The sequence below is a fragment of the Cottoperca gobio genome, chromosome 21, assembly GCF_900634415.1.
Source record: "Cottoperca gobio chromosome 21, fCotGob3.1, whole genome shotgun sequence".
Classification (NCBI taxonomy): domain Eukaryota; kingdom Metazoa; phylum Chordata; class Actinopteri; order Perciformes; family Bovichtidae; genus Cottoperca; species Cottoperca gobio.
The window spans coordinates 21992727-22018273 of NC_041375.1; the positions used below are offsets into that span (position 1 = coordinate 21992727).

General features: G+C 41.0%; 1 protein-coding gene across 1 annotated transcript in view; it reads right to left on the bottom strand.

Moving 5' to 3' along the window:
- Nucleotides 1-25547, bottom strand: part of LOC115026556 (contactin-associated protein-like 5) — a 63312-nt gene that overhangs the window by 10950 nt on the left and 26815 nt on the right. The window contains exons 4-14 of the mRNA XM_029459413.1: nt 23628-23775; nt 21246-21449; nt 20805-20989; nt 17974-18117; nt 12819-13086; nt 10905-11061; nt 9473-9600; nt 8048-8218; nt 6920-7138; nt 3690-3929; nt 1055-1282 (exon numbers count right to left, since the gene is read on the bottom strand). Coding sequence (XP_029315273.1) covers nt 1055-1282; nt 3690-3929; nt 6920-7138; nt 8048-8218; nt 9473-9600; nt 10905-11061; nt 12819-13086; nt 17974-18117; nt 20805-20989; nt 21246-21449; nt 23628-23775 — 2092 coding nt within the window. The remainder of the gene's footprint in view (nt 1-1054; nt 1283-3689; nt 3930-6919; nt 7139-8047; nt 8219-9472; nt 9601-10904; nt 11062-12818; nt 13087-17973; nt 18118-20804; nt 20990-21245; nt 21450-23627; nt 23776-25547) is intronic.

Below are 25547 nucleotides of genomic sequence, written 5' to 3' on the forward strand. Positions count from 1 at the left end.
AAGCGATCTCCTATGTAATTATGCCAAATGATTCAGTAACCATGGTAACACATTGGTGTCAGCATATCTTATAATCAGTAACTGAAAAATAAGGGGTTACATCAAAGAATCAGAGGGGTGTTGCACTTATATCCTTCCCCACAATCCCAGGTTTCTATCTGTTCGTCATTATTTAACACTTATTTCTAAATAAGATAAATGAAGAAGTGAGGTGTGACTTTGTTTACCATCGGTCCATGTAGTGTAGGACGACGAGTCACAAAAGAGTTTCCTTTCAATCTACCCGTCTCACAACTCTGTGCCGTCAGACAGAGGTTAAGTGAAACTGGACGGTCACACACAGCTAATAACACATAACAATAAAATGTTTTGTTGCATTAAAGATCAGCAGCGTTCTAATTTTAGCGCCTTGAGAATGCTTTTAGCTTTGAAAGGCGCTTTACAAATATAATGTATTATTATTATTAAATGACAAAGTGGAATTTGAAGCGGAAGAATTGCGCCGATTACACAATTTGAACAAAACGGCCAAAAATAATCAGAAAGAGAATAAAATAAAGAAACATTAGCACTAATTTACTTCACATTTAATCACTGAGCTGGAAAAATTGACTGCTCATCCAATGTAGCCGAAAAAATTACTTTGTCTGAAGGCGTCATATGTCACATAAGAAGTCTTTGCTTTCATGTGATGATGTAAACTGTGCAGCATTTAATATGACTTGAAATGGTTTTAAATAGCTGTGGGCAAACAACTGCATCATTCTTGAACTGAGATGCAGATGTGAAGTTTCCATATGAACAGAATACTGCGACTGACGCTTTGCTTTGGTTGGTGTAACGAGGTGGAAGAATTGTTTGCTAACAATACATTTGCTCACCTTATCCGGCTGCTTAGACTAAGTCGCTGTTTAGTTTTTTCCACGTCTGCGACAAAGGCAACTGATAACATTCAAAAATAAAGTATATAAATACTTAACGATATATATCATTGCCAAAAGTTGCGTGGCAGGTCTTTTGTCTTTCACACTGTTAATGTAAAAGCCGTGTGTACCGTTCTTGGCCAGGATGACAGCGATGTATTGCTGGCTGAAGGTGCTGACAGTGAGCAGCATGGCTGGCCTCTGGGAGGTGACGAAGCTGAAGGCCACGTCCTCTCTGGCTCTGCTGCTGCTCTCTGTGGAAACACTGGAGGCCTGCGAGCTTCTGTTCTGCATCACTGAGAAGGGCTCCTGGAAGGTGTAGGTCACCGAGGACTCCGTGTCAAAGGACACAGACACTTCTGCACATGCACAGGGACACACACACACACAAAAAATAAGAGAGTTTCAGTGCCGGGAGCACTTTCACAACTGTTTTTGAAACAAGATTAAAAGACTGAAACCCAGCTCACGGCCCCCAGAGGCTGCAATGTTCAGCAAAAACTCAGCATGTGAAAGTGTTAGCTGGAAAGATCAGCACAAGCTAATCAGAAGAGGGCTGGAAGACTGTACTCCCTTAACAAGCCAGCTTGTGCATATTCCATGTTTTGTTCTGTGAAAAAGACACATTTGTTACCTTACAAATTAAATGCATGCTCCTGGAGTGGGAAAGGGAGGAAAGTCACAGTATGCAAAAATAATATCTTATTATATCACTGTCTTGTTTGCAGTGGTGGGCCGTCAGGGCCAGCAAGGCCTTCTCTGCTGGCCTAAACATCATCAGAATATACATTTCATTTTTATATATGTTTTCCACAAATATGTATTAAATTATTCCCCATAGTCTATTCCCTTCATTTCATCTTTCCTCTTGGTTGCGTTGCTTCCAGCCTCAGATGGAGATGTGGAGGGCTGGCCTTTATGTTAGAGCTTTTATCCAATCATATTTCAGCCATGATGTGTTGCCAGGGTCCAAGAGATCTGCCCTGAGGCCTTCAGAATCAACAGTGCGGGCGCCTGTCGCTTAAAGTGAACGGAGACAAAACTGTGGCGTTAACCAATCAGATTTCGAGTTGGCGACATCGGGGCCAGCTAGCAGGCGTACGGTAACGTCAGCACGTCCACGTCTTTTGATTGGATACGCACTATTGAGAGGCAGAGCTAGCAAACTGAACTTGAACGAGCTAGTTTGTGTAGATTTCTACAAGCTGTTTATTTTTTCAACCCACAATGGCTGAAGGAGGAGAAGAGATCGATGTGGTTGACTCACAGCCGCCACTTTCAAATCACGAACTACGAGCGGTACCCCCGGCTCACAGCCTACGAGAGGCACTGCACATTGTACTGCTGGGAATGCCTGCTATTTACAACTAAATGTTTCGTAAATATTAATATAACTCTGTTGTTAGGGTGATGCAACGCCCGGTTATACTGCGTTTCTGTCTAAATGTATAGTTTCTAGAGCCATGGCGTCGTAATGATAATAGGACTGTGTAGGACATCACTGAAGGCTTAGGTGTGAACGGCCCGCCTCTGCTTGTTTGCCATTGCTGCAATAACACATTTACAATGAGAGTGCACGAGTAGAAATAATAATAATAACTTTTTTTATACAGCACCTTTAACAACAGAGTTTACAAAGTGATTCGATAGACAAAGCAAAAGAGAGAATTAAGAGAAGACAAAGGACGCAAAGACATAGTCGAGAGAAGACAAAGGATGATAACAGATAAAATAGAGATTAAAAAAAAACTTGTCATTAAAATAAATACATAAAAATAGCAATATAATCAATTAAAAGACGACATCACATAAAAGCAAGTCGATAAAATTGAGATTTAAAAAGGAATTTAAAAGAGATTACTGATTCTGCTCAGGCAGGGCCGAGGGGGTGACGGGGTCGCCTTTAGATCCAACGACACCCCCTAAACATCTGAGGATGCAAACCGGCTCATGGGGGGGGGGGGGCAGGATTGGTGTGAAGTTATGTCGTCTGTTGAAACCTGCATATCATTGTTGCTGGGTAAAGCACAAACATATGTGTGCAACATTCATTGTTAATCAGACCGGCTCTTTGATTACGCAGTACTTTCATTTTGTCGAAACTTCAACAACACAGAGCTTTGAGAATCTGCCGTCACGCCGCTGAAAGCATTTATCTCAGAGCTGCTGCCTCCTGGAAGTTTAACTCCCAGAGGGACACGGATCAGAGGGAGAGTCTATGACCTACGCGACACGTCTGATAGGCACCGCAACACAACGTGGCTAACTGTGCTGAGATCCACGTTGTAATAATGCAGAAATATCTTTCAACAGCAGTCGGATTAACTTCATGCTTGACATTGGCGCCGCTTTTATATCCGATGCTCTGACAGAGAGGAAACAGTAAACAGTGCCGTGTGGTCTGCCACATTCTGCAGCAAGAACTTCCATCTCTTGTCGCCCGAAATACGTCTTCAAACTATTTGTCTCTTCTGCGTCTGTGTGTCTGTTTGCTCAGCCTGCCGCTCAGCCCGGTTTCGCATCGTGTCGGTGTTTGTGCTCCGTACTCACACACTGCCGGAGATAATTTCCTCTAATGCATTTTAAATGTTCTCGGAGTCTGGAGCCAGGACAAGTATTAATTGCCCCTTGCATTACTTGCATTTTTATTGATGCGCTGTAATGAAATAACCTTGGCAATGATCGATTATTTATTTGTTGTAATCAACATTGCCCTATTAAAAAAGAATTACATTAAGCGTGGGAGCTTTTGTTGTCGGCACTCACCTTGGTCACAGGTGGTTCCCCCGTAGGCGGACTGGGAGCAGTCGCACACGTAGCCGTTGCTCTTCTCGATACACCGGCCTCTGTTGTGGCACAGGCTGCTGGAGCCACTGCAGTAGCCGGGACAACCAGAGGTCACCCCCGGCGTCATCTTGGCCCGCTCCTCCAGATCGAAGCTCACGCCGTTGACAGTCAGAGTCCTGATGCAGCCCAGGAAGCCTCTCTGCTGGGAAGCTGTTCCGCCTGCAAGCAGAATAACCGTTAGTCACATCTAATGCTCGCCGGCTGTGCTAGGAAGCATCTTTGAGGATTTTATTACCATGATTCCCTTTAAGGCTGATGAGGATTTACGATAAAAATGTACTTAATTGCCATTTCCATCTAGGGCAACTCTGTAGGCACTTAAGCACGAGAAACCTCATTACCAGTAAAACACAATGTATTAGATGAGACAGCTTTTCAAAAGACATCACTGTGAGATGCAACAAACATTTGTTACGTGGCGACAGCTGCTAATTTACACCTCATAGAGTTGTGAGACTGATGACTTCTGATGGAAAGGTATCATTCTTTCATGTCTGTGATTTATCCCAAAAAAAAGCCCACACTAACAGGTGGGTATAATTTCCTCTCATGATCCCACGAGGCTGATAAATGAGTTTTTTAATTTGTCTGGCATATGTCAAGGGGTTTGGTGTATTATGATGGCACGAACAGCGGGGATATCATACATACTAATGTTGCTACTGCTACCATCTAACATGATAGTCACTTCTAACAGGAGGGGGTCTCCGTTTCCTGAACCCCTGCTGGCACACATACATACTAACCTTATTAGCGGTAATCATAGACGGTATATAAGAGGTTGACGTAGGCACCGTGAAGTTTGTGCCCTAGCCTAGTTTTCAAGCCTCAAGTAGATTTTTGGTTGTCGCCATCTTTTTTGAAACCAAGACTCGTGAGGGTGACCAAAATGTTACAATTAACTTCCATGAACTGAAAACACACCGTGAAAGGGTTAAAGACACCGGATATTTGGGTTGCTATTAAAACAAGCTGCCTGCTGATGGTCTGGAACACACAGGACATGTCTCACTACCTGAAACAACTTTGTGTATTCTGGGTTGGTGCTAGTAATGCTAATAGCTGCGTCATGTCAGCTAGATTTAGCCAACTATCACACACACTGTGATATTTAGTAATTGCCTTTTGGAAATGATTGGAACTCACCACTTACACGTCATCGTCTACAGTTAAGAACATGGCTTACAAGCCACCACATCTGTCAGCACTAGTGTCGATGCCTTCATCATTTGGTAAATGTCATGTCAACATACACCTCGTCTGCTCCTAAACTGCCCTTTTGCTTGACTTCCCGCGGTGCTACTGCTGCCCTGTTGCTTGACTTCCCACGGTGCTATATATAAATATATATATATATATACACAGACAGGTTTTTTGCCCTATAGCTTAATTCATCCTTGATTGTGGAAACCTGTCTATACAGGAATAAACATTAAGTAGTTAAATTCAACGTATACTTAAAGAACAGGATGTATCACTGTTGACTAAAAAAAATATTATTAAAAAAAAATAGAAAGAGCTTTTGAATAAATAATTAACAGCCATATTGTGTTACATAATACACGGTGAAGCTATTGAATATTTAAAACATTTTAACAGTAGTAATCCTACGTGGAGTACTTGATAAATTCAACATTAGTATTAGAGTACTGTACTTGAATATCATATTAGAGAAGTTTGAACCCACCAGGTTAAATAAAGGTAAGTGTAGCTTAACATACATTTAGAGTAGCAACAAATCTCCTAATGGTATTTTTATTTTATTAAATCATATTTGAGCACTTTTCCAAACCAGCAATCAATTTTGAAATGGCAGGAAAAGCTTTAATAACGAACACAATCACATATTCAAATGAACGTTATGCTGTAAAATGACACCTTTGCACTTTCTTATGAAAACAATTAAGTCTTCACCAAATGACAAGTTCTTCTGAGATCAACAGAAGGTTATTGCTTCCGTTTCCTCCTCTGATAAATGATTTCTAAAAAGTAAATTACCCATTAAGTGCATGAACTGTAGGCCTACAGTAAAATGGAGAAGACGTGAAAAAAAAACCCCCCACTTTTTTTATTTTTTAAATGGGGTCTGTCCCCTCCAGAGGGTTGGCGTATTATTAAGGAGACACATTAAAATGTCAGAGGGGGGGAAGGCTGCTGCAGAACTGAGAGAGGAGAACGAGAGCAGCTACGCTTCTGAACCAGAGCAATAATGAAAAAATAATAAAATACATTACTTCTTCACAGAAGCTTACAGGGCAGGTTTGTGGTTTTTTTTCAAGGCAGTTATTGTTAGCTGTAATCACTTCTCTACATTTTACGTGTGAAGAAATACCTTTGCAGTGCGACTACAGTACAAGACAGAGGGATATAAAATACGCAGTCCTCGCTCTGTGCAAGTTCAACCACAGAGTTCTGCAGAAGCCTCGTGTTAAGCTGCAGCCTTACGTTACAATGCATTTCTCTCCACACTTCTTACAGCGTAGTTGAGCTACGAAAGGATCACCTCAAGGACAGTGCGTAGAAGAGGGATGATTACACATGACCAATACCTCTTTCAAAAGAATACATATCGATATGTGAGTGCTGTATTAAAGACGTGACCCTTCCCTTTAAAAGATGTGATGTGAATGGTGTTGCTCCTGATGATAAACCCCACATAGAAATATCGCTGACTCTGCAGTTCCCCGTTTTAATATATTTCAGCTCATTACTTTGGTTTTTTTAATTGCCCACAAATTTACAGTTTTGGTTCACTCTCGCTAACCTCCTTTCCAGCAGCGGACAGTTACAGTCGGTACAGATTGATATAAACCTAAGACTCTTAATATGTTAACAAAATGAAGCAACGATGTTAACCCTGGCCTTTTTCAATGCTCAGATGTCTTTTCATGAAGATGCACATGAGCACATATTTAATGAGATAATGCCTCATTTGCATATTTACATATGACATGTTTGAAAACTTGTAATAGAAAAAAGAATTGTCTTAATGTAAGTGATCAACTTGGGACGTATCGTTTAGATAAACTGCCTTAAAATAATATAATATTGCACTTACGTCAATGTTGTTCACTTAATGCAGGTTATATTGCATTATTATAATATAATAAACCCGTCTCTGGTGGTATTCAGTCTGACAGCAAGCCTACCTACAAACAGCTGGCTGCTGAGACGTAAGCGGAGGTGTCCGTCAGCCGGAGCCTCCAGGAAGCGGAGGGGAAGCTGGTCGACCTGCAGCGAGGCCTCCTTGGCGTTGCGCTCTGCCCTCACGGAGTGCCACTGTCTGTCATTCAGAGGGAGGTGGGACTTCATGGACAGGACCGCTGGACCGTTTCCCACATCAAAGGAGAAAGTAACCACTGAGGGAGCTGGAGGGCCAGAGGGGGAATCACACACACACACACACACACACACACACACACACACACACACACACACACACACACACACACACACACACACACACACACACACACACACACACACACACACGACAGCCAGGTCAGACTGAATGAGATATTAGCTTTTTTATTTTTCATGTTCTTCTCTATCCTCCCTTTTCTGATGCAATGTGATACAATGCTGCTGGGAAAACTTGATGACCTGAATAGATTTATGAGGGGCCTCCGCTGACAGCACGTCAATATTTTACAACGTCTCCGATGCTGCAGCAATACATAATGGCTCCAGATATGCTGAGAACTCCTCCCTCCGGTTTGTGAACAAAACCCAGTGTAATCAAGAATTTCAAATCCTTTTTTAACACCTATAATAAATGAACTAATCCACTGCTGCCGCCTCTCTCAGGACGGGATAAGTATTCATTACTGTACATTTACTGTTTGATCACGTCCCTGGATTCTTTATCCTCAAAAACCTTAGAACAACAGTGTATTTCTTTATTGGAGAGTCAATGATTTGTGACATTTTATTTCCTTTTTCCTCTCCAGTATATCTGCGAGGCACTCTTCGTCCATCGTGTGTGTTCATTCAGCTTTGCAACATAGGTAGTCAGGAAATGCTTTTAACGTCTCCTGTGACAGCCTCACACAGCTGTTGACTGTGTCATTAGGATTGCATCACGCTGTGCAGACCTGACAGCCTGCTTCTAGGGGAAATTAAAATGTCAACTACAGTACAGCGAGCATTTCCATCGGAGAAAAGCGCCAAAAAAAGAAATATCACCGACAGCTTTTGTGGGTGTTCTTATGTGTGCATGCCCTTGTTATGTACTTCACTTCCCCTACTTCTCTATTCTGGTCTGAACGTTGACTCACAGCTGAGCTCCACTCTGATGAAGTCCTTGAGGCCCTGGTTCTCCAGAAACACTCCTGAAGGAGCGCTAGTCTTGAAGTAGAAGGAGATATCAGAGGCGAGCTCGCCCTGTAGGGTGGGGAAGTAGAGGTAGGAGGATTCCTGGTAGAAAGACGCTGCGTTCCATATAGACTCTGAAATGAGAGGAAAGATGAAAGTCAACTTGAGATAGGAAGAGTACCGACTGAAGGAAGCAGTGATATAAACGAGGAGGCTTATTTGTCTCCTCACATTTGCAACGGCGACATAAGAGGAAAGGAGTTAATGAAATGTGTAAACAGGAAGGTGTTTGGTGTCACAGGTCTGACTCGACCTGTCTGAGAGGTTGGAACAACAACATGCACAGACATCACGGCACGGCAACAGGTCCATTGTCAGGAAAACATCAAAACATATTTCAACCGACAACTAACGCTGTTGCTTTCCGTGGCGAGACCCGTCTTTGTATCTCACACTGCATGCAGATTTCCACCAGCTTTTCAATGAGCAGTTTTATTGGAGCGCATTAAAATGCCAAGAAGCTTTGTTAGGAGAGCTCATTGCTGTGGGATGCTGTGATACCCGGGTTAAATGATGATGTCAAGAAAAAGACCATAAAAGTAAATCAGTTTCTAATATAAAAACCACTACGACTGAGAATCTTTTATTAGACGAACAAAAGGCATAACTCACGGTAATAATATCGTCTGGAAAGTAAATGTTATTTTACCAAAAAGCTATTTGTACCGTCAGCAAAGTGTTTGAAATACAACAAGTGTACAGAACATGCTCACACATGCATTATATAATAGTCCCGACTTATAATAAAAACGTCTCGTAATGTGTAGAAATAGTTGAGAAGGGAGGAAGTAAAATGGGTCACATCACAGGAAGTATTCTAGATGTCCTGTGCAGACACATTTCATGTCTTTAGGAAACGCTCTCTCCACTTGAATTTAAAATCAAAATCATGGCGGTCTGAACTACATTTGACTGCAGATGAGCTACTAAAAATTCCCTGCCCTTTGTCCAAAGCTCACTCTGGGACATGAAGGAGAAATATCTATAACATCTTTCATGTTCCATTGCTGCTCCCCCCCCCCCCCTCCACCACTAGCCTCGTGTTTCCCCCCATTCTGGCACTCCTGACTGGCTGCACAACACGAGTTTGTAAAGCCGGACCTGCTGGCAGGATCAGCGGCTTGTACGAGGTTACAGTCCGCACAGCCAGTTGTCTGACTTGCGACAGAACAGATTCATTTTAACTTCCTACCCGTGGATAAACAGACGAGGCATAAGGACGCCATCTGAGCTGCGTTTGCCTCTGATCGACCCTAAACCTGGGAATCAAGGTATCCATCTGCAACCAAATCTGGCACAGTAGCTTCAACACTGAGGTGATCACCTACTGTCTCCATAACAACGCAGAGGGCCGACGTGGTAGACAGCCTGCGAGCCCGTTCTGTTGGTGTCGCCGATCACTATCTGGCTCACTGGCAGGTGGTCTTTATAGGAGAGGATTCCCGAGTCATTAGCCCTGTGGCACACAAAACAACACAGAATAAATAGTAACACAGTGCCCTCGGGGTGGATGCCTTTCTGGGGATTCAGATAAAAAAAGGCGTCCATTCCTCTGCATTAGCACAGAGCGGAGAGTAAACACATAAAAAAAAAAAAGGGAGCAATCTATCACAACGCAGACAGCTGCCTCTGGAAATATGCAAACGGAAGTGAATGTAGAGAAGCTTTGCAGTGGATTAACAATCACTGAACAAAGACATTCAGAGCGTCTAATACAGCTAAACTATAATGCAGCCTTTGTCCCCCCCCCCCCACCCTTCCGTGCTTAAGAATTAGGATTAGATTGATCATGATTGTAATTGTGTTTTTGAGCCGTAATAAATCAATTTGGAGTAAACGCTGGTGTATGAAATTATGAATTTCGGACTAAATCAATCTGAATGTTCAGAAGATGGACGAGAAGAGAAACAGATTGTGGACTCTGAGCTGCTCTGTGATTTAGGAATATTCAATTTAAATTGATTTTTGTTGAACTCCCTGATTGATAAATTGGCTAATTAATCATTGAGATATACAGATACAGCACAGAGAGATCACCGGTGCTCGCAGCTACACAGTTACTTTTCACATTACAGTTCTTCATACCTTTTCTGTCCTGTTGTTTCAAACTGTTCTGATAAAAGTGAAGGATGAAGTGTTTCTTTATGTTCTTAACATGAATGAACTCTTGCATCGTCACAAAGCTGAACTCATAAATCAATAGCTTAGCTCAACCTTAAACATCTACAGCAGTACAAAATGCAGAATAAACATGAATACAGCAGAAATAATCATCCAAAAGCATCATATATATATATATATATATATATATATAAATATATAAATATAAATATATATATATATATATATATATATATATTATATATATATATATTATATATATAATATAATATATATATATATATATAAATATATATATTTATATATATATTTATATATATATATATATATATATTTATATATATATATATTTATATATATATATATATATATATATATATATATATATATGATAAGGAACTTTTCATACTTTATATGTATAATAATATGATAATACTTTGAATGCAGGAGTTTTACTTCTTCCACCTCTGCTTTGTGTTGCTGCTGAATTGATATAAATGGGGTGGACAAAATAATAGAAACACCACTTTCAATAAAAAAAATATTGCAAACAAGGAAGAACATATTCTCTCTAGACTACATGTTCCAAATTCTGTGCGTGTGTGTGTGTGTGTGTGTGTGTGTGTGTGCACGACGTACCATGCGTCTGCATCAGCGTCACAGTTGCAGAAGTAGTTCATGTCTATGCAGTTCTCCTCCAGGCTGCAGGAGCACTGCTGAACTCCAGGCAGGAAACCTCCCCAGTAGCTTCGCTTCTCTCCTTCCCAGTCCAGCCACCACGTCAGCGGGCTGCCATCTGTAACAACACACCGGACAGTCGGTGAGCGCTGATGCCTGCAGTGCCAGAGCTCGTGCAGGTCAAGGTCAGTCACGGGTTATATGTGGAGGATTGTATTGTTTTGCTTCACTGGCTCTCAAAAATGTGAAGAAGAAAAAAAAATGCGTATGGAAAACAAAAACGAAAGATTTCTAAATAAGCAATGCGACAGTAATACTGTTCCGTGAGAGGCAGCTGTGCCGAGAGGGTTTACATAATACCACACATTATAATGAGAATAACATCCAGAATGAAGGTAGAGTCACAACATCTGGCAACACAAAGAAAAACTAATATTTGGCCACAAGTCAACAGATTGTTGTCGAGTGTTTTAGGCGCTGGGAACGATTCAAACACTCATTCGTCCATTTGTAAGAATTTTCAATTCAAAATACAAGATATAATATATACATAAAGGCAGCTGCATACACTGGCTAAGTGTTGCATTCATACTGAACATATGCAGCACATACACACGTAGACATAAGTATATAAACATCCAAGTATACACGCTTTATATACATTACATCTGTTGCACCTTATTTGTATGCGACCGTGTTTATCTGCGTAGTTCACGTGAAACAAACTAATCACTCTTTTGTTATTTAACCAAAATTTTCTTAATAGCTTAAATGGATTTGTTTTAATATTCTGCCGGCGCTCGTCGACAAGTTGTCTGTGTGAACATGAGGCGAAACCGTAAAGGCATAATTCATTACCTCCACTATGGGGTTAAGTGGTCATCTGTCACACAACGTGACCGTGCATGGAGATGAGGCCAGTCAGCGAGGAAAAGCCCATTAAGCTACATGTCACAATACATAATCAAGTGTCACATGCTAAGATGCTTTGTCCTACCCAGCATGCATTATGGCTGCACGAGTGTATATGTATGGACACACATGACACATTAAGGTGACGCAGCAACGGATGTGCCATCTCCATGTTCAATTCTGCGTGCGTTCTTCTCCAAACAGGATCTGACTAACACTCTAAAGCCCATCATCTCAAGGCACTTGGAGGGGGGGGGGGCTTTAGTCTGGCGCTGAGGGGGCTCTTGCAAATTGCTAAAAGGGGGCCAATTTTTTAATTAACGCAGGAAACTAAGTCAGTGGCTGACTTCAATGGTCCCTGTGGAGTAACAAAAGTTATGTTTACAAGTTATGTATGTGATGCTTAAACGTATAAGTGTGTATCCTAAAGCTCTAAGGATGAGTGCTCTGTATTGTCAAATCCAGCATTAATGTTTCCATAAATGTTTACTAGCTTGCGGTATTTCTTCATCACTGTTTTTTCTGGTGCTTTGTAGCAGATCTGAGGCATGTTACCACCAGCTGTTGATCAGTGGATCAGTGTGAAACCATAGACTGTGTACGTGACGTGTGACGCAAACAAAATGCAAAGAACCGCAGCGCCAGGACATAATAGAGGTAAGAATCTCCAAAGGGCGCCTTTAGGACAAACAAAACAGGCTAGTCTCATCCTACTACGTAATTTTAATATTTAAAATGTACATTTTGAAGATTGCTTCTGTGGTTTAAAAGTTCTGTGCATATTATAAAATCCACTTCAACTGCTTTTAACTAAAAACACAAGGAAACAAACTCCATTGGAATCTAAATATTCTGTAGGTATGATATAGAGACATTTGTGAGAGTGAATTAACTCCTGAGGTCCTCCCAAACACCGTTATTCAACACATGTGTGCTTACTGTATGTGTGGCCTGTGTACTCACCAGCAGAGACCTCTGATTTCGGACGTCCTGAGCTGTGGAGGGTCAGCTGCAGCTGGCTGTTGCTGATCTGTAGCTCCAGCCTGTGTGGCTCCGGGTTCAGCTGCACAGAGAGCAGCAGCCCATCCGGGTTCCACGTCCGAAACTGGAAGCGAACAGAGAAACCTCCCGTGGCAGACGCCGCTGACGGAAGTGACAGGAAGCTGCTGCTGGAGCTCAGAAAGGTGCAGGCCACCAGCTGGGGCTGCGAACACGAGAAGGTCACGTTGCCCTGGAGGACGACAAAACCCAAGGACGCAGTTTTACACAAATCTTCAGCTACATGTTACGGCGAGTTAGTCTCAGAGGGATGTCCATTGTGACATGTCTGGATACAAACGTCATGTTGATTTGCACAAAAAGGGAACAGATGGGTAAAGAATTATGAGCAATCATGAGTTGAAACCCCAATAAACATATTTAAATATAACCTTCAACTAGTTAAACTGAATTATTTTGCATCAATTGTCAATTTATGATCAGCAGCATTTTGTACTACCCTGATAAAAATATGAATTCATAATAATGTGCACGATAAAACATTATGATTAAATGAAATGTTTGACATTTTGAGAAATAAGCCTATTTGTTTCTTGCCAAAGGTGAGATCGATACCACTCTCATATTTCTATCCATTATATGTTATATCTCAAACAATATATAACATTTTAGTGAGCTTCAGAGGTGCTGGTAGGCTGATTTTACCTTTGGACATAATCAGACTAGCTGTTTCCACATGTTTCCAGTCTTTATGCTAAGCTAATATAACAGGCTGTTGTCTGTAGCTTCATATTTCATTGAAAAAAGTCAACTCACACACTTATCGCCTCTGCATTGATTTATTGGAGTCGACGTTACGTTGAAAAAGACCTTTCTCAAGACATAATTAATCATAAAGTGGCACAGTGCATAGCCCTCATCCTACTGACATGTTTAACATTTAAGGGTCCCTGGGATCCCAAGAATAAACTACTGTAAAAAACAACCAATAGCAAAGTATAAACTTTTTTCCTCTCAAAACATTATTAGTTTTGTACTCAATGCCAAAAAGAAAAAACAGTTACAGTTAAACGTACAATATGTAGCCTAATTTTCTGTCACTAGGGGGCTCTCAATCAAAACAATAACGAAAGACATTTGTCATTGCAGTCAGCTTCTCCCGATTAGAATTACTTCATTGTTCATCGTTCAAGATATTTTTACCAGGAGTCTAATAATCCGCAGAGGTCTCCTCCTCTTCAAAACAAACAGAGCCGATGACTAAAGCTCAATAAAGCAGTTTCACTTTAAAAATCAGTGTTTCCCCGGTGAACACAGGGCGGAGCAGCTACGAGCTAAAGGCTAAGTTTGCTTTGCTTTAAAAAAAACAAGGATCAAACGTCTGACTAAAATCCTTCATCCAATAAAAACATTTAGTTAAGAAGGAACGAGATCGAGCAAGTGTATCGTAAAATTGTGGTTTGGAACTGGACGCAAATCTATTTTAGCTAGCTAGCTTCTGGCAGACAACCACAACGCTGATACATAGCCTACACACCGTTCCCTTGATTAAAATTATATATTTCTCTAGGTTTGAAAATTGTTGGAATATTTACACAACTCAACAAAATATATAACATAGGTCTAAATGTTTTTAGTCATATCTAATGTGGAACATATATCTTTAATTTGCATATTGTGTGTAACACATGAGGAAATTGGTCTTATACATCCGTCTCCTTTAACATGACTGAGTGCTCCTGCCCTCCCTGAGAGTGTGAGAGAATTTCAATTAGGACCCATGGCAAACATTTGATCTATTCTATTCTGTCTATTAAAACTGCATGGGCTGAAATTAGGTGCTTTTAACTTGCGTCCCCCAGGACATATTATATTGGTATTTGTAAAGAGTACTAATTAAAACAGAAATAGTCATATAATAGTCATTAGGAATAAAAGTAGATTGACAAAGTCATGAAAAATTGGAACGATAGAATAAAGCACCTGTGAGATGTGACAAAAAGTCTATGGAGGATGAGGGTTAAATTGCATGATAGTCCCCCAGCTGTGTTGGAGGTGTTTCCATGCACACACAAAAGAAGAAGCACTGTGTAAAAGTTTCCTCAGCTGTCAGGAACATATCATCCATAATGTACGATGAGTAGAAGACAACACGCACACCACTTGTTTTTTCCCCTTTGTGGCACAGGGAATCATAATGTAATTTAATTGTAGCTTTCTATTTATCACCCAGACATGAGACTTTTATTTATCTGCTCATCTAATAATTGGCAAGAGAGTGAATAAGTGCATTTCCCTCCTTTAAGAATGTATGGAGCCAAGGAAAGCATTAACAAAACTAATTATAAACCATTTTCAGCACTTTAAATGAAAGTATTTAATAGAGATTCATTTCCCCTGTGATAGTCCATGCGGATCAGAGGTTGTCTAAACTCCAAAGTAAGCCGAAATGTGAAAAAGAAGGATAGATCCAAGATGAATCCATGACATTTATTTGCTCTAAACCAAGATGTTAAATCCTTCAAGGATAAAAACCCTTTAAGTTGACATTTTTCAGTTTAATTCTGTGTGGTGTAGAGGTCGTGTTAGGTAGATTCAGACACAGACTGGTCGTGTCTGCTAAGGTCAGAGTCCTATTAGTCCCAGTGCCTGCAGGGCAGCACACCGCAATCACAGCTCTCTTACTCTCAATGTGATTCCCTCCCATCAACCTCAGGGAGATAGTCCCATTGAAATTCCATTACAGCTTTCATCATGACAGCCTCACTGCTTCTGTTGTCAGTAAAGGCTTTTTAACGCAGCAATCAGACTTTAAAGGCAGAGGGGTGTCTCAGATGAGATGTGGCGAGCGGATCTTTGGCCGACCCGTCTGATTTGTGTGTGTGTGTGTGTGTGTGGGGGGGGGATGTGACTCTTCAAATGAATCCATTCACACACTTGGAGTTAATGATATAGTAGTTAGGCTCACAATGGATGTCATGATTGTTTTTTAACGTTATGCTCTGCTTCCAGTTTCTAAGCAGAATGCCTTAAATCGGACTAATCAAATATCAGCCGATAAAAATGTGAAACCTCACAGCGAGGAGAAAATAGTCTGTCTGCCATTTTAGTCCAGACAGAAACATCTGTATAACTATTGGACGGATTGCTATACATCCAACGTCCCCATAGAATACATCCTAAAGATTTTCTCTGGCTTTACCTCTACCCCACCATGGGGTTGGCATGTGTTGCTTTGAATAACATATCACAACAACTACTGTAGGCTACGGATTGCCAGGGCATTTGGTGCAGCCATTAATATCCACCCTGGAGGAATTGTAATAACTTTGATTACTGACTTTTCCCTCTAGCGCCATCATCAGGTCCAAAACTTAAGTTGTGGAATATTTTTACTTTATGGCTGCAAAGTTAATGACATTCCCATGAGCCTCAGCGGTACTTTTAATCTAATGCTAATTGTTAAATGTTAGCATACTAATACGCAAAACAGAGATGCCTCACATGGTAAACACAATACCTGCTAAACATCAGCATGTTAGCATTATCACTGTGATCAGGCTAGCATGCTGATGTTAGCATTATCACTGTGATCATGTTAGCATTATCACTGTGATCATGTTAGCATTACCACTGTGATCATGTTAGCGTTATCACTGTGATCATGTTAGCGTTATCACTGTGATCATGTTAGCGTTATCACTTTGATCATGTTAGCATTATCACTGGGATCATGTTAGCGTTATCACTTTGATCATGTTAGCATTATCACTGGGATCATGTTAGCGTTATCACTTTGATCATGTTAGCATTATCACTGGGATCATGTTAGCATTATCACTGTGATCATGTTAGCGTTATCACTTTGATCATGTTAGCATTATCACTGGGATCATGTTAGCGTTATTACTTTGATCATGTTAGCATTATCACTGGGATCATGTTAGCGTTATCACTTTGATCATGTTAGCATTATCACTGGGATCATGTTAGCATTATCACTGTGATCATGTTAGCGTTATCACTTTGATCATGTTAGCATTATCACTGTGATCATGTTAGCGTTATCACTTTGATCATGTTAGCATTATCACTGTGATGAGGCTAGCATGCTCATGTTAGCATTTAGCTAAACTTCTTTGTATTAATTAATTTGAGTGTCTTAGTTTGTTTTTTATTATAGTTTTGGCCATTGTTCATATAATTAAGTTTAGTTTAAGCAAAAAATGCTAGAATAGAAAATGAAACATGCAATATAAAATCTACACAGTAGTTCAAATTTGAACGTTTATACATTACATTTTTCCCTGCAGATATGGCTGTTGAATTCCTACAGCATACGGTATTTATATCCTATACTGTAAGTATATCAATCACTGCTCGAAGCGAGATGACCTCTTGAGTTAATGGAACCAAAACTCGTACATACACCTGTCATACAGGAGACGCACATGAATGTACAACCCACATTTATTTGTGTCAGACAGCTGTCATAAGTTAATCTCTGGTCGTCAGTCAGTAGAGACTCCAGTCTGTGCTTTAGCTCTATGCACTTTACTGCTAAACCATAACACTACTCTTTTAAAAATCATTAAATCAGTTTCCATCCCTAGTAGAGATTATCTGCCATGTACCATTCTTTTCAAATGGAAAAGTGATTTCTCACATTTCTGAGCTTTTAAATGCAGTAATAGTGTTCTTGGTCGAGAGGCACACGGAGTATACAGAGCTCAAGGACGGACTCAACCTGGATTTACAGGGGAAGCTGAAGATTTTTCCTGACCTGGTACAAAGATTATTTGTCTTTGTCAGCAAGAGAGCCGAGCGATAGGTCGATATATTGTCCGATATTAACCTATCACAGTTTTATTGGTATATATACTAGTAAAAAGGAATTGTCATACAGACACGCAATAGATGCGTTTGGGTCAAATTAATATCACTATTACAAATATTGACAGCTGTAGTTACCTTTTATTTTTCAGCTGGTGCATTTCTATAAAATCACGTATAAGTCTGGCTCTGTTTTCCTAACTCAAGCTCCTCACAGCATATCCTATAGAGGGAGCTCTGACACATTTTACAGTACGTGTGTACAACAGACAGAAATGTTACTCACCACGCTGTGTATCTGTGGCTTGCGTCTCTTCGCCAGGTCTATGACATTCATCCCGTTGTAGTAGAGGTTTTCCATGCAGCCGTGGAAGTTTTTCCTCAAAAAGGTGCCAGGTTTACCAGGCAGTGGAATGCCTCCAAAACTCAGCTTTGATGAAGGGAACACAGAAGAGGGAGAAGCTTCAGCACGAGATGCACAACCGATCCAAAAAGACACGAGTACAAAACTGTATATTCATGTGTGCTATTTTCATTAAAAATAATATATAAAATTCTGTATTTTACTGTATGTTAATCTATCATAGTCTGAAAATACATGCACAGACACAGTCTCACCAGTTGCCGCATGAACAGATGAGACAGTGATTCAGAGAGTGAGAAAACAACACCCACTCACTGGAGCTAAACATACACTATGGTCGACTATATGCATAAAGTTTGGCCGGTTGTGGTCTGGGTCTGTTGTTAATGCTGTTAATGGCGTATGTTCTTTAGTTCCAACAAAGGGAAATTACGTCTCCTTTCTCAACACGACGAGGCCCCGTTGCACAAAGAGTTCTCCTTTAAAGAAAAAGGGTTTTTCCGATTTTCGCGTGGAAGAACTTGGCTGCACAGAGCCTATCAAACACAGTGACTGTGAGCCAGACCTTATCACCCAACATCAGTGTTGGACCTCACTAATGCTTATGAGGCTGAATGGAAGCAAATCCCTGCAGCCAGGTTCCAAGATCTTTTTGAAAGCCGTCCCAGAAAAGTGGAGGCTGTTATAGCAGCAGATTAATCACATTTTAGAATACTAGCTAGCTAATGAACCTTAGCTCCCTGAGTTTGTTGAACACTATGTGTCAGGCTGATTCATTTTAAAAAGGAGAACCCTCTAAAAGAGTTAAATATGCACTTCATGGCTATATAAATTATATGCCTATTATACTGTATGCCTAGTTACTGTTGCTAAACTATGATTGGACGATCACTGTCCAGGGGAGCGGTTAGTGAACATTCAAATAATAGGTTTCTAAATAACTGTAATATCTCATAATCTCTTGAAACATGGATTTAATCTTTTCAAAAGTATAATAATAAAGTTTCCACAGAATTCAATGTGGAGTAGCACAATGTTAAAGCTGGAGCAGGCATTATATTTTTGGCATGATTGGGCAAATATTCCAGAATAACCTTTCAGCATATTGTAATTCAAGTCTAGACTCCTGCACCTCCTCTCTGCGCTGGGTTCAGGCTTTAGACAATCTAGCCTGTGATGTGAACTTTAGCCAATCACGGGTCATTTCAGAGAGAGGGCGTTCCTCTTGGCTGCTCTACATACAAAGACATGCACACATCCCTTCAGACGATGCCAGCTCGATAGATACAGCGGTGGAATATCCAGAAAAAGTTGCTATTCCAGCATCGAACTACCTACACTGCAAAAAAAGGAATATGGACGTATCAACTAGAGAGTCTGATAATATAGGCGTGGTGATGGTCTAGTGGTACAGCTTCCAAATACAACACTAGATGGTTGTGAGTTCAATACCAGGGCTGCCACCATGAGCAAGGTACTTAACCCTGAGTTTCTCCGGGGGGACTGTAATGTAATGTAATGCAATGCATTTAACAGATGGAGAGAAATGATTGCAGCAGCTGTGAGCTAACCCTGTGTTATACTAGTAGCTGGGAGAAAAGCAACATTATCTCTAAAAAATGTTGCAGATATTGTTGCTAGCTAAGAGCCTCGAATCACACTGCGTCACCCCAAAGAGCTTTACAGGCACAAAAGTTTGCAAGGTTACGAAGTGCATTGGGATCACAATCATGATGCGGATGATGTTTGAAATGAATGACTAGCACTCGTACAGGTTAGTATGAACCGTGTGCAAATGCACGCGATTCATATCATACGTATACATATGCTCGTCTGGTGGAAGAGGATGAGGGTTGTATTTCCAAATGCATTTTTGTTTTTTTGCCCTGTCCAGAAGAAGTGCCTCCCCTCTGGAGCAGGGGTGTCAAACTCATTTTAGTTCAGGGGCCACATGCAGCACAATTTGATCTCAAGTGGGCCGGACCAGGAACATCACATCATACAAACCTATAAATAACCACAACTCCAAATGTTCCCCTTCATTTTAGTGCAACAAAATACATTCTGAAAATGTTCAAATCGAATCTTTTTACAAAACATTATGAACAACCTGAAATGTCTTAAGAAAAAAAGGAGCAATTTCAACAATATTGTGCCTCAGTTGATCATTTACACATGTGCATTTACTGATCACAGTGTATCTACAAAGGCACAAAACATTTCGTCACAGGTATCTGGAACAGTATTTTACTTTATGATCAAAACAACTAATTTTTACACTTTGCACGGGCCGGACTGGACCCTCTGGTGGGTCGGTTTTGGCCCCCGGGCCACATGTTTGATACCCCTGCTCTGGGGTAACACTTGAATTACAATATGCTGAAAGTTTATTATGGAATATTTGCCCTATGACGCCAAACATAACCTGCCTCTCCCAGCTTTAAATGCAGTTTAAAAGGCTGTAGAGGTCGACGGTCCTCAGTCCGTTGCTCCTTTGAGACGGGACAAATAACTGGTCTCTGCTCCTTTTTCTGTTTCTTTCTTTTCTATCATTCGTTATTGAAATGCCATTTCCATATTTGCCTCTTCCCAAGGGCTTACAGTGCATAGAATAAATGCTGTTGACTGTAGTACTCCGAGGCTCATCATTAACTTCACTGCTCACGTTATTAATGATAGAGGCGTCCCGCCCTCACTGGATGATTTCATTACGAGATATATTCACATGTAATTTAAACATCCCGTGGACTCACCTCGTAGTCCACCTCCAGTGAGTGCCCTTCTCCTTTGGTTTGGAAGTGCTGTGTGTGGGAGTCCACTGTGAGGTTAACCTGCTTGTTGAAGCGCTCCATATGAACAGAGTGCCACTGCTGATCATCCAGCAGACTGCCCACAGTGACGGCAACACGGCCACTGCTGAACCTCAACCTGCTGTCGTCTGCAGAAACACAAAGATAACAGCGGGAATGCAGTGAGCAGCTTTACATCTTCCACGGTGAACCTGTAAATGTGCGAGGGCATTCCCTTAGAGGACGTATACCAGAACAGAAAGCAGTAAATTAGCATGAAGGGAATCGTTATTTCGACAAGTAACGACCCGACTTAAAGATATGTGATATTTATTGTTGAGAGAGAGAGAGAGAGAGAGAGAGAGAGAGAGAGAGAGAGAGAGAGGCACAGGGAAGCACAGTTACCTAAGTTGAGGTAGAGGTCCAATCGTCCGCGGTGAAGCTCCAGGGTGATGTAATCTCCTCTCTGCCCCTCTCCGTGCAGTAAAACACCCTCGGCCTGATTGCTCTTGAAGCGCAGGGAGATCACGTCCTTCACCGTCGACATGGACTTCTGGTTAAACCGATACAGCAAGGAGCTTCTGCCGTCAAAGTCTGCCACATATGACTCTGTAGGAGAACCACAGTAACTCTTCAGTCAGTATTGCACTCAATGAATTAGGAGGAAAAATGTTGCAATTCTCACAGTCTGACCATTTTTTATTTACTATTAATAACTTAATCACATGCTTTTCAAAACACAAGAATACCTGCATTAGGAAGAGTGTGTTCAGAACGTTAATTGAAATGGGTTTAATTCTCTATTTTGGTATTGATCCTCAAAACATGATTAAGTACCGGTGGTAACGATTCTTCGGGGATGGATTCGCCTGCCTCTAGTGCAATGCTGTTTAATGTAAGGCATAACATAACCACTGGCTGCAACAATATGTATTCAATTCCATTATTTCTTTTTGACGCCACAATAATGAATTCAGCATTACCAGCATCAAAACCAAACCAAATGATTAGAAATGTATACAAGCAGCTGGAACAGGCGGCGCATGTCTTTCCACAGTGGAGTCAAAAACCTAATAGCTTCACAGCTTTATCGCTCTTCATGCAGTCAGACATGAGACGTGCGGCTCAGGTGATCACCGTCGTAGAGAAAAACTACTGTTCCCAAACCAGCGGCCACTCTATCAAAAATGGTGCAAATCCCAATCTCTGTTACACTCTCCCTGTTTCATTCTCAGGTGCAATTGATTTCAGGGAGGCCTGAAGAATAGATTTGAAACCCGTGGCATGTCGCCTCGAGATAATCCTGCCCTCAGAGAGACACCCCTGCACGGATGGCAGTCTGTACTGCAGCTGAACAATGTAACCTTTTCTATCATTTAGTAATTCATCAGTTATATTGTAATTCATTTGGTATCACGAGTAAAAGCAGAAACATAAATCCAAAAACAATGAGGACACAAGATTTATACCTGTTCATGCAACTTTAATACAGCGTGCCGCTGTGTTTGTGTATCGTAAAACTGACTGATCACCGTGGAATATTCTGACGGTGAGTTAATCCACCTGCTCGTCCAGTTAGTGCCGCTTCACGATGCCGATTGTACGTCTTTAATCTGGCGCCACACGGTCACAGAGGTCCAGTTTGTTTAAGAATCTCATTACAATTACAAGTATGGAATTCTTTTAATGTACTTGTTTGTGATTAAATCTTTCAAGATAATAATTTAAATTGTTTTCTTTTCGAGAACTCATTAACTTCAAGTGATTAACTGTAGCCATGCGCACTACTCCCTTCTTCTTCTTCTTCTTCTTCTTCTTCTGTGCTGAAGCGCTAAAACAGGAAGGTGTGTGTGTGTGTGTGTGTGTGTGTGTGTGTGTGGCTATGTTGGCCACCTTCCCTCTCAGGGTTTCTGTAGCTTCCATCATTTTATATGATATCATTCTTTTTGTTTCCCTTTTTCATTTGAGCTGCACTTTATGTTGGAAAGGTGCTATATATTTATATATATATATATATATATATATATATATATATATATATAAATAAAATGTACGAGACAAGAAAATAATGAAGTAATGATGAGAAGGAGAAACAAGCAAACGCAATTATTCTTTTGGTATTAATGGCCGAGAGTCTACGCATCAACAGCATCAGTAGTAATATCAGCGATGTAATGAGCTAAACTGTAATGAGAACATTTCTCCATCATCCGTCTCCACTTTGTAGTTCTTCCAACTCATTCTGTGTTTAGCTGCAGCATCTATCAGTAAAGTCAGCTGCGCTCAACACTTTGTTGTTTTTATAGCTGCTGCCTTGTGAACATAACTATAAAATAACACGGGTTATGTAACTGAGCAAATACCTGTCAGTGTACTGTATAATATAAAAGTCTATATAGCTAAATAAAAAGTTCACCGTGAAGAGATGATGGCGATGTTAGTCGACGACTCAAACAAAAGGTGTCTCCAGATGTTCCAACATTAAGCGTGTGACGTATAACTGAAAGTATTACTCTGGAAGTGTTGAACGAGAAGATAACCCTGTGCGTGTTATGTGTTTCACACCCCGGCTGTCAGATTTCTTTTTTTGATCAGCCATTTCACTGGAGTATCAAACGGCGTGTTAAAACCAAGTAAAGAGAAAATAGTCCTCATTACTCTCCATCAAGGGAGATAGGCTGCAGCGTCAAAAGGTATAAATGAAAAATGTTCCAGGTGGTGTAAACCGCAGTGATCTGATGAGTGCTTTCAGAGTGTTGTATCAACTGAACGGTGTGCGTTACTCACTGTAGGAGCAGCCGTACGCCTCCAGTCTGAGCCCCATCCAGCCACTGGAGTTCCACTCGAGCGGGACAAAACGCAGGAAACGAGTTCTCACTGGGTGGGACAGCTTGTTCTGGACAACAGCCTCCGAATTCACATTCCCGACGAATCTCTGCAGGACCATAGAGGGGAGATTGTAGTAAATTACCTCAGATCCAAAGTGAAAAGTTAGATTTTCAGCAGTAGAAGTGAAATAATTGAAATACAAGCGCAGTAAAAAAAACAACATAAATCCTTGAATAGCACAAACAACAATGTGCTGACAAGGCGAACCCAAGGGCGATGTCTTCTTCCTATCCTTGGACATACTATTTCATGTAAAGTGATAAGAATCTTCGTGCGGTGTCGAAATATGAGAAGATCCGACCGGGTGCACGTGAGAAGGAAGAGAAATCGCCACAGAGGCAGCCAGGGGCAATAAGGGCTCTCGTATTGTGTTTTCACCCTGCAGAGCTAAAAAAAACAAAAGAAAACCCTGAATACAATTGGGAGATGTCATTCTTCTCTTTCTACCCCCCCCCCTCCTCTCTCTCTACCTTCAGTCTGCACCAGACAAAGCCAGGGGACATAAACAGAGAAACAGAGAGAGAGATGGAGTCAGAAACAGAGACAAACAACCTCTCTCCTCTCAAATGACTGATTACCAGCTTCTTCATAACCGACTCTAGGCAGGTGACATATCAGATCAATAAGTACTCCTACTATAAAGCACCAGAAATATAGATCATTGACAGTGGAGCTCTAGGCTATCGTGGACAGTTCAACACAGTCAGACAAGGCCAATAATTCAACTTTCCGCAAGAGCAGAGACACAATTATCAGCCACACAAATGACCGTCCGATGCTTTTAGAATGCGGCAAAGCAGAGGCATCATTAAATGCACCAGGATGCTGCTCCTTGGCAGATAATCAAGGCAACAGTGTGACTGTTAAGGCTGTTATTGTGATTTATGCCACCACTTTCCACATTTTGAGCCATTTACTGAGTGGAGCCTGGTGGCTGAATCTTACCAACGCGTACGAGCCAGGCTTATTTACACATGCACAGTATTTCACGTCTGCACAGGAGGGATTAACAATCGGGCTTATACATTCGGTCGAATCAAATGTATTACTTTTAGAAAAAACTGCTTTTAGAGCAAACTAAATGTGAGAAACACATTGACCTCGGCAATAACACTACACGCATATATTCATTCACATTTTTGGAAATGCTTTCAAGCACCAACATCAAATGTAACAGTCGGTGTTTTATTGGGAATTAGGCTGATGAAAGCTCGTCATGCAGGGCTCTAATCATGACCTTGTTATTTACAGGCTTTGTGTGAGACACGCTGCGGTATAAGACTGTTTGATTGTTCCTCTGCTGTAATCTAAAACCTCTCAAAATGTTCAAATGTTAAGCATTTCTGTAGAGCATTTTCATAAAAAAAAGGAAACACAAAGTTTGGAATAAAAACACCCTCAGCAATTATTTATTATTCAAAAACAGTCGGCCACATGAGCACACACGCCACCGACTGCCTTACGCTCTGCTTCAAATGTTGCTGAACTCTGATTGGAAACACATGACATCATCTTTCCAACGGAGCCCCGCCCACTTCTAACCAGTATGAAAAGCAATGACAGGAAGGACAGAAACACACACACACACGTCTCAGGTGAAATAACCCAAACTGTGTGTGCTTACAGAACGCCGTCGCAGAGTCGAGGCGGACGTTTACTGTACGGAACATGTTTAGTACAAAGCTTGTGAAACTTTGCTTTTTTCCTATTTTTTTGTTATCATCATTAACCCCGTCTTTCTGCTCAACTCCCTGCTGAATGTCTGGAAAATCTAATGAAGCAAACAAACCCTGATTAGGGCTGCATTGCAGATTTTGC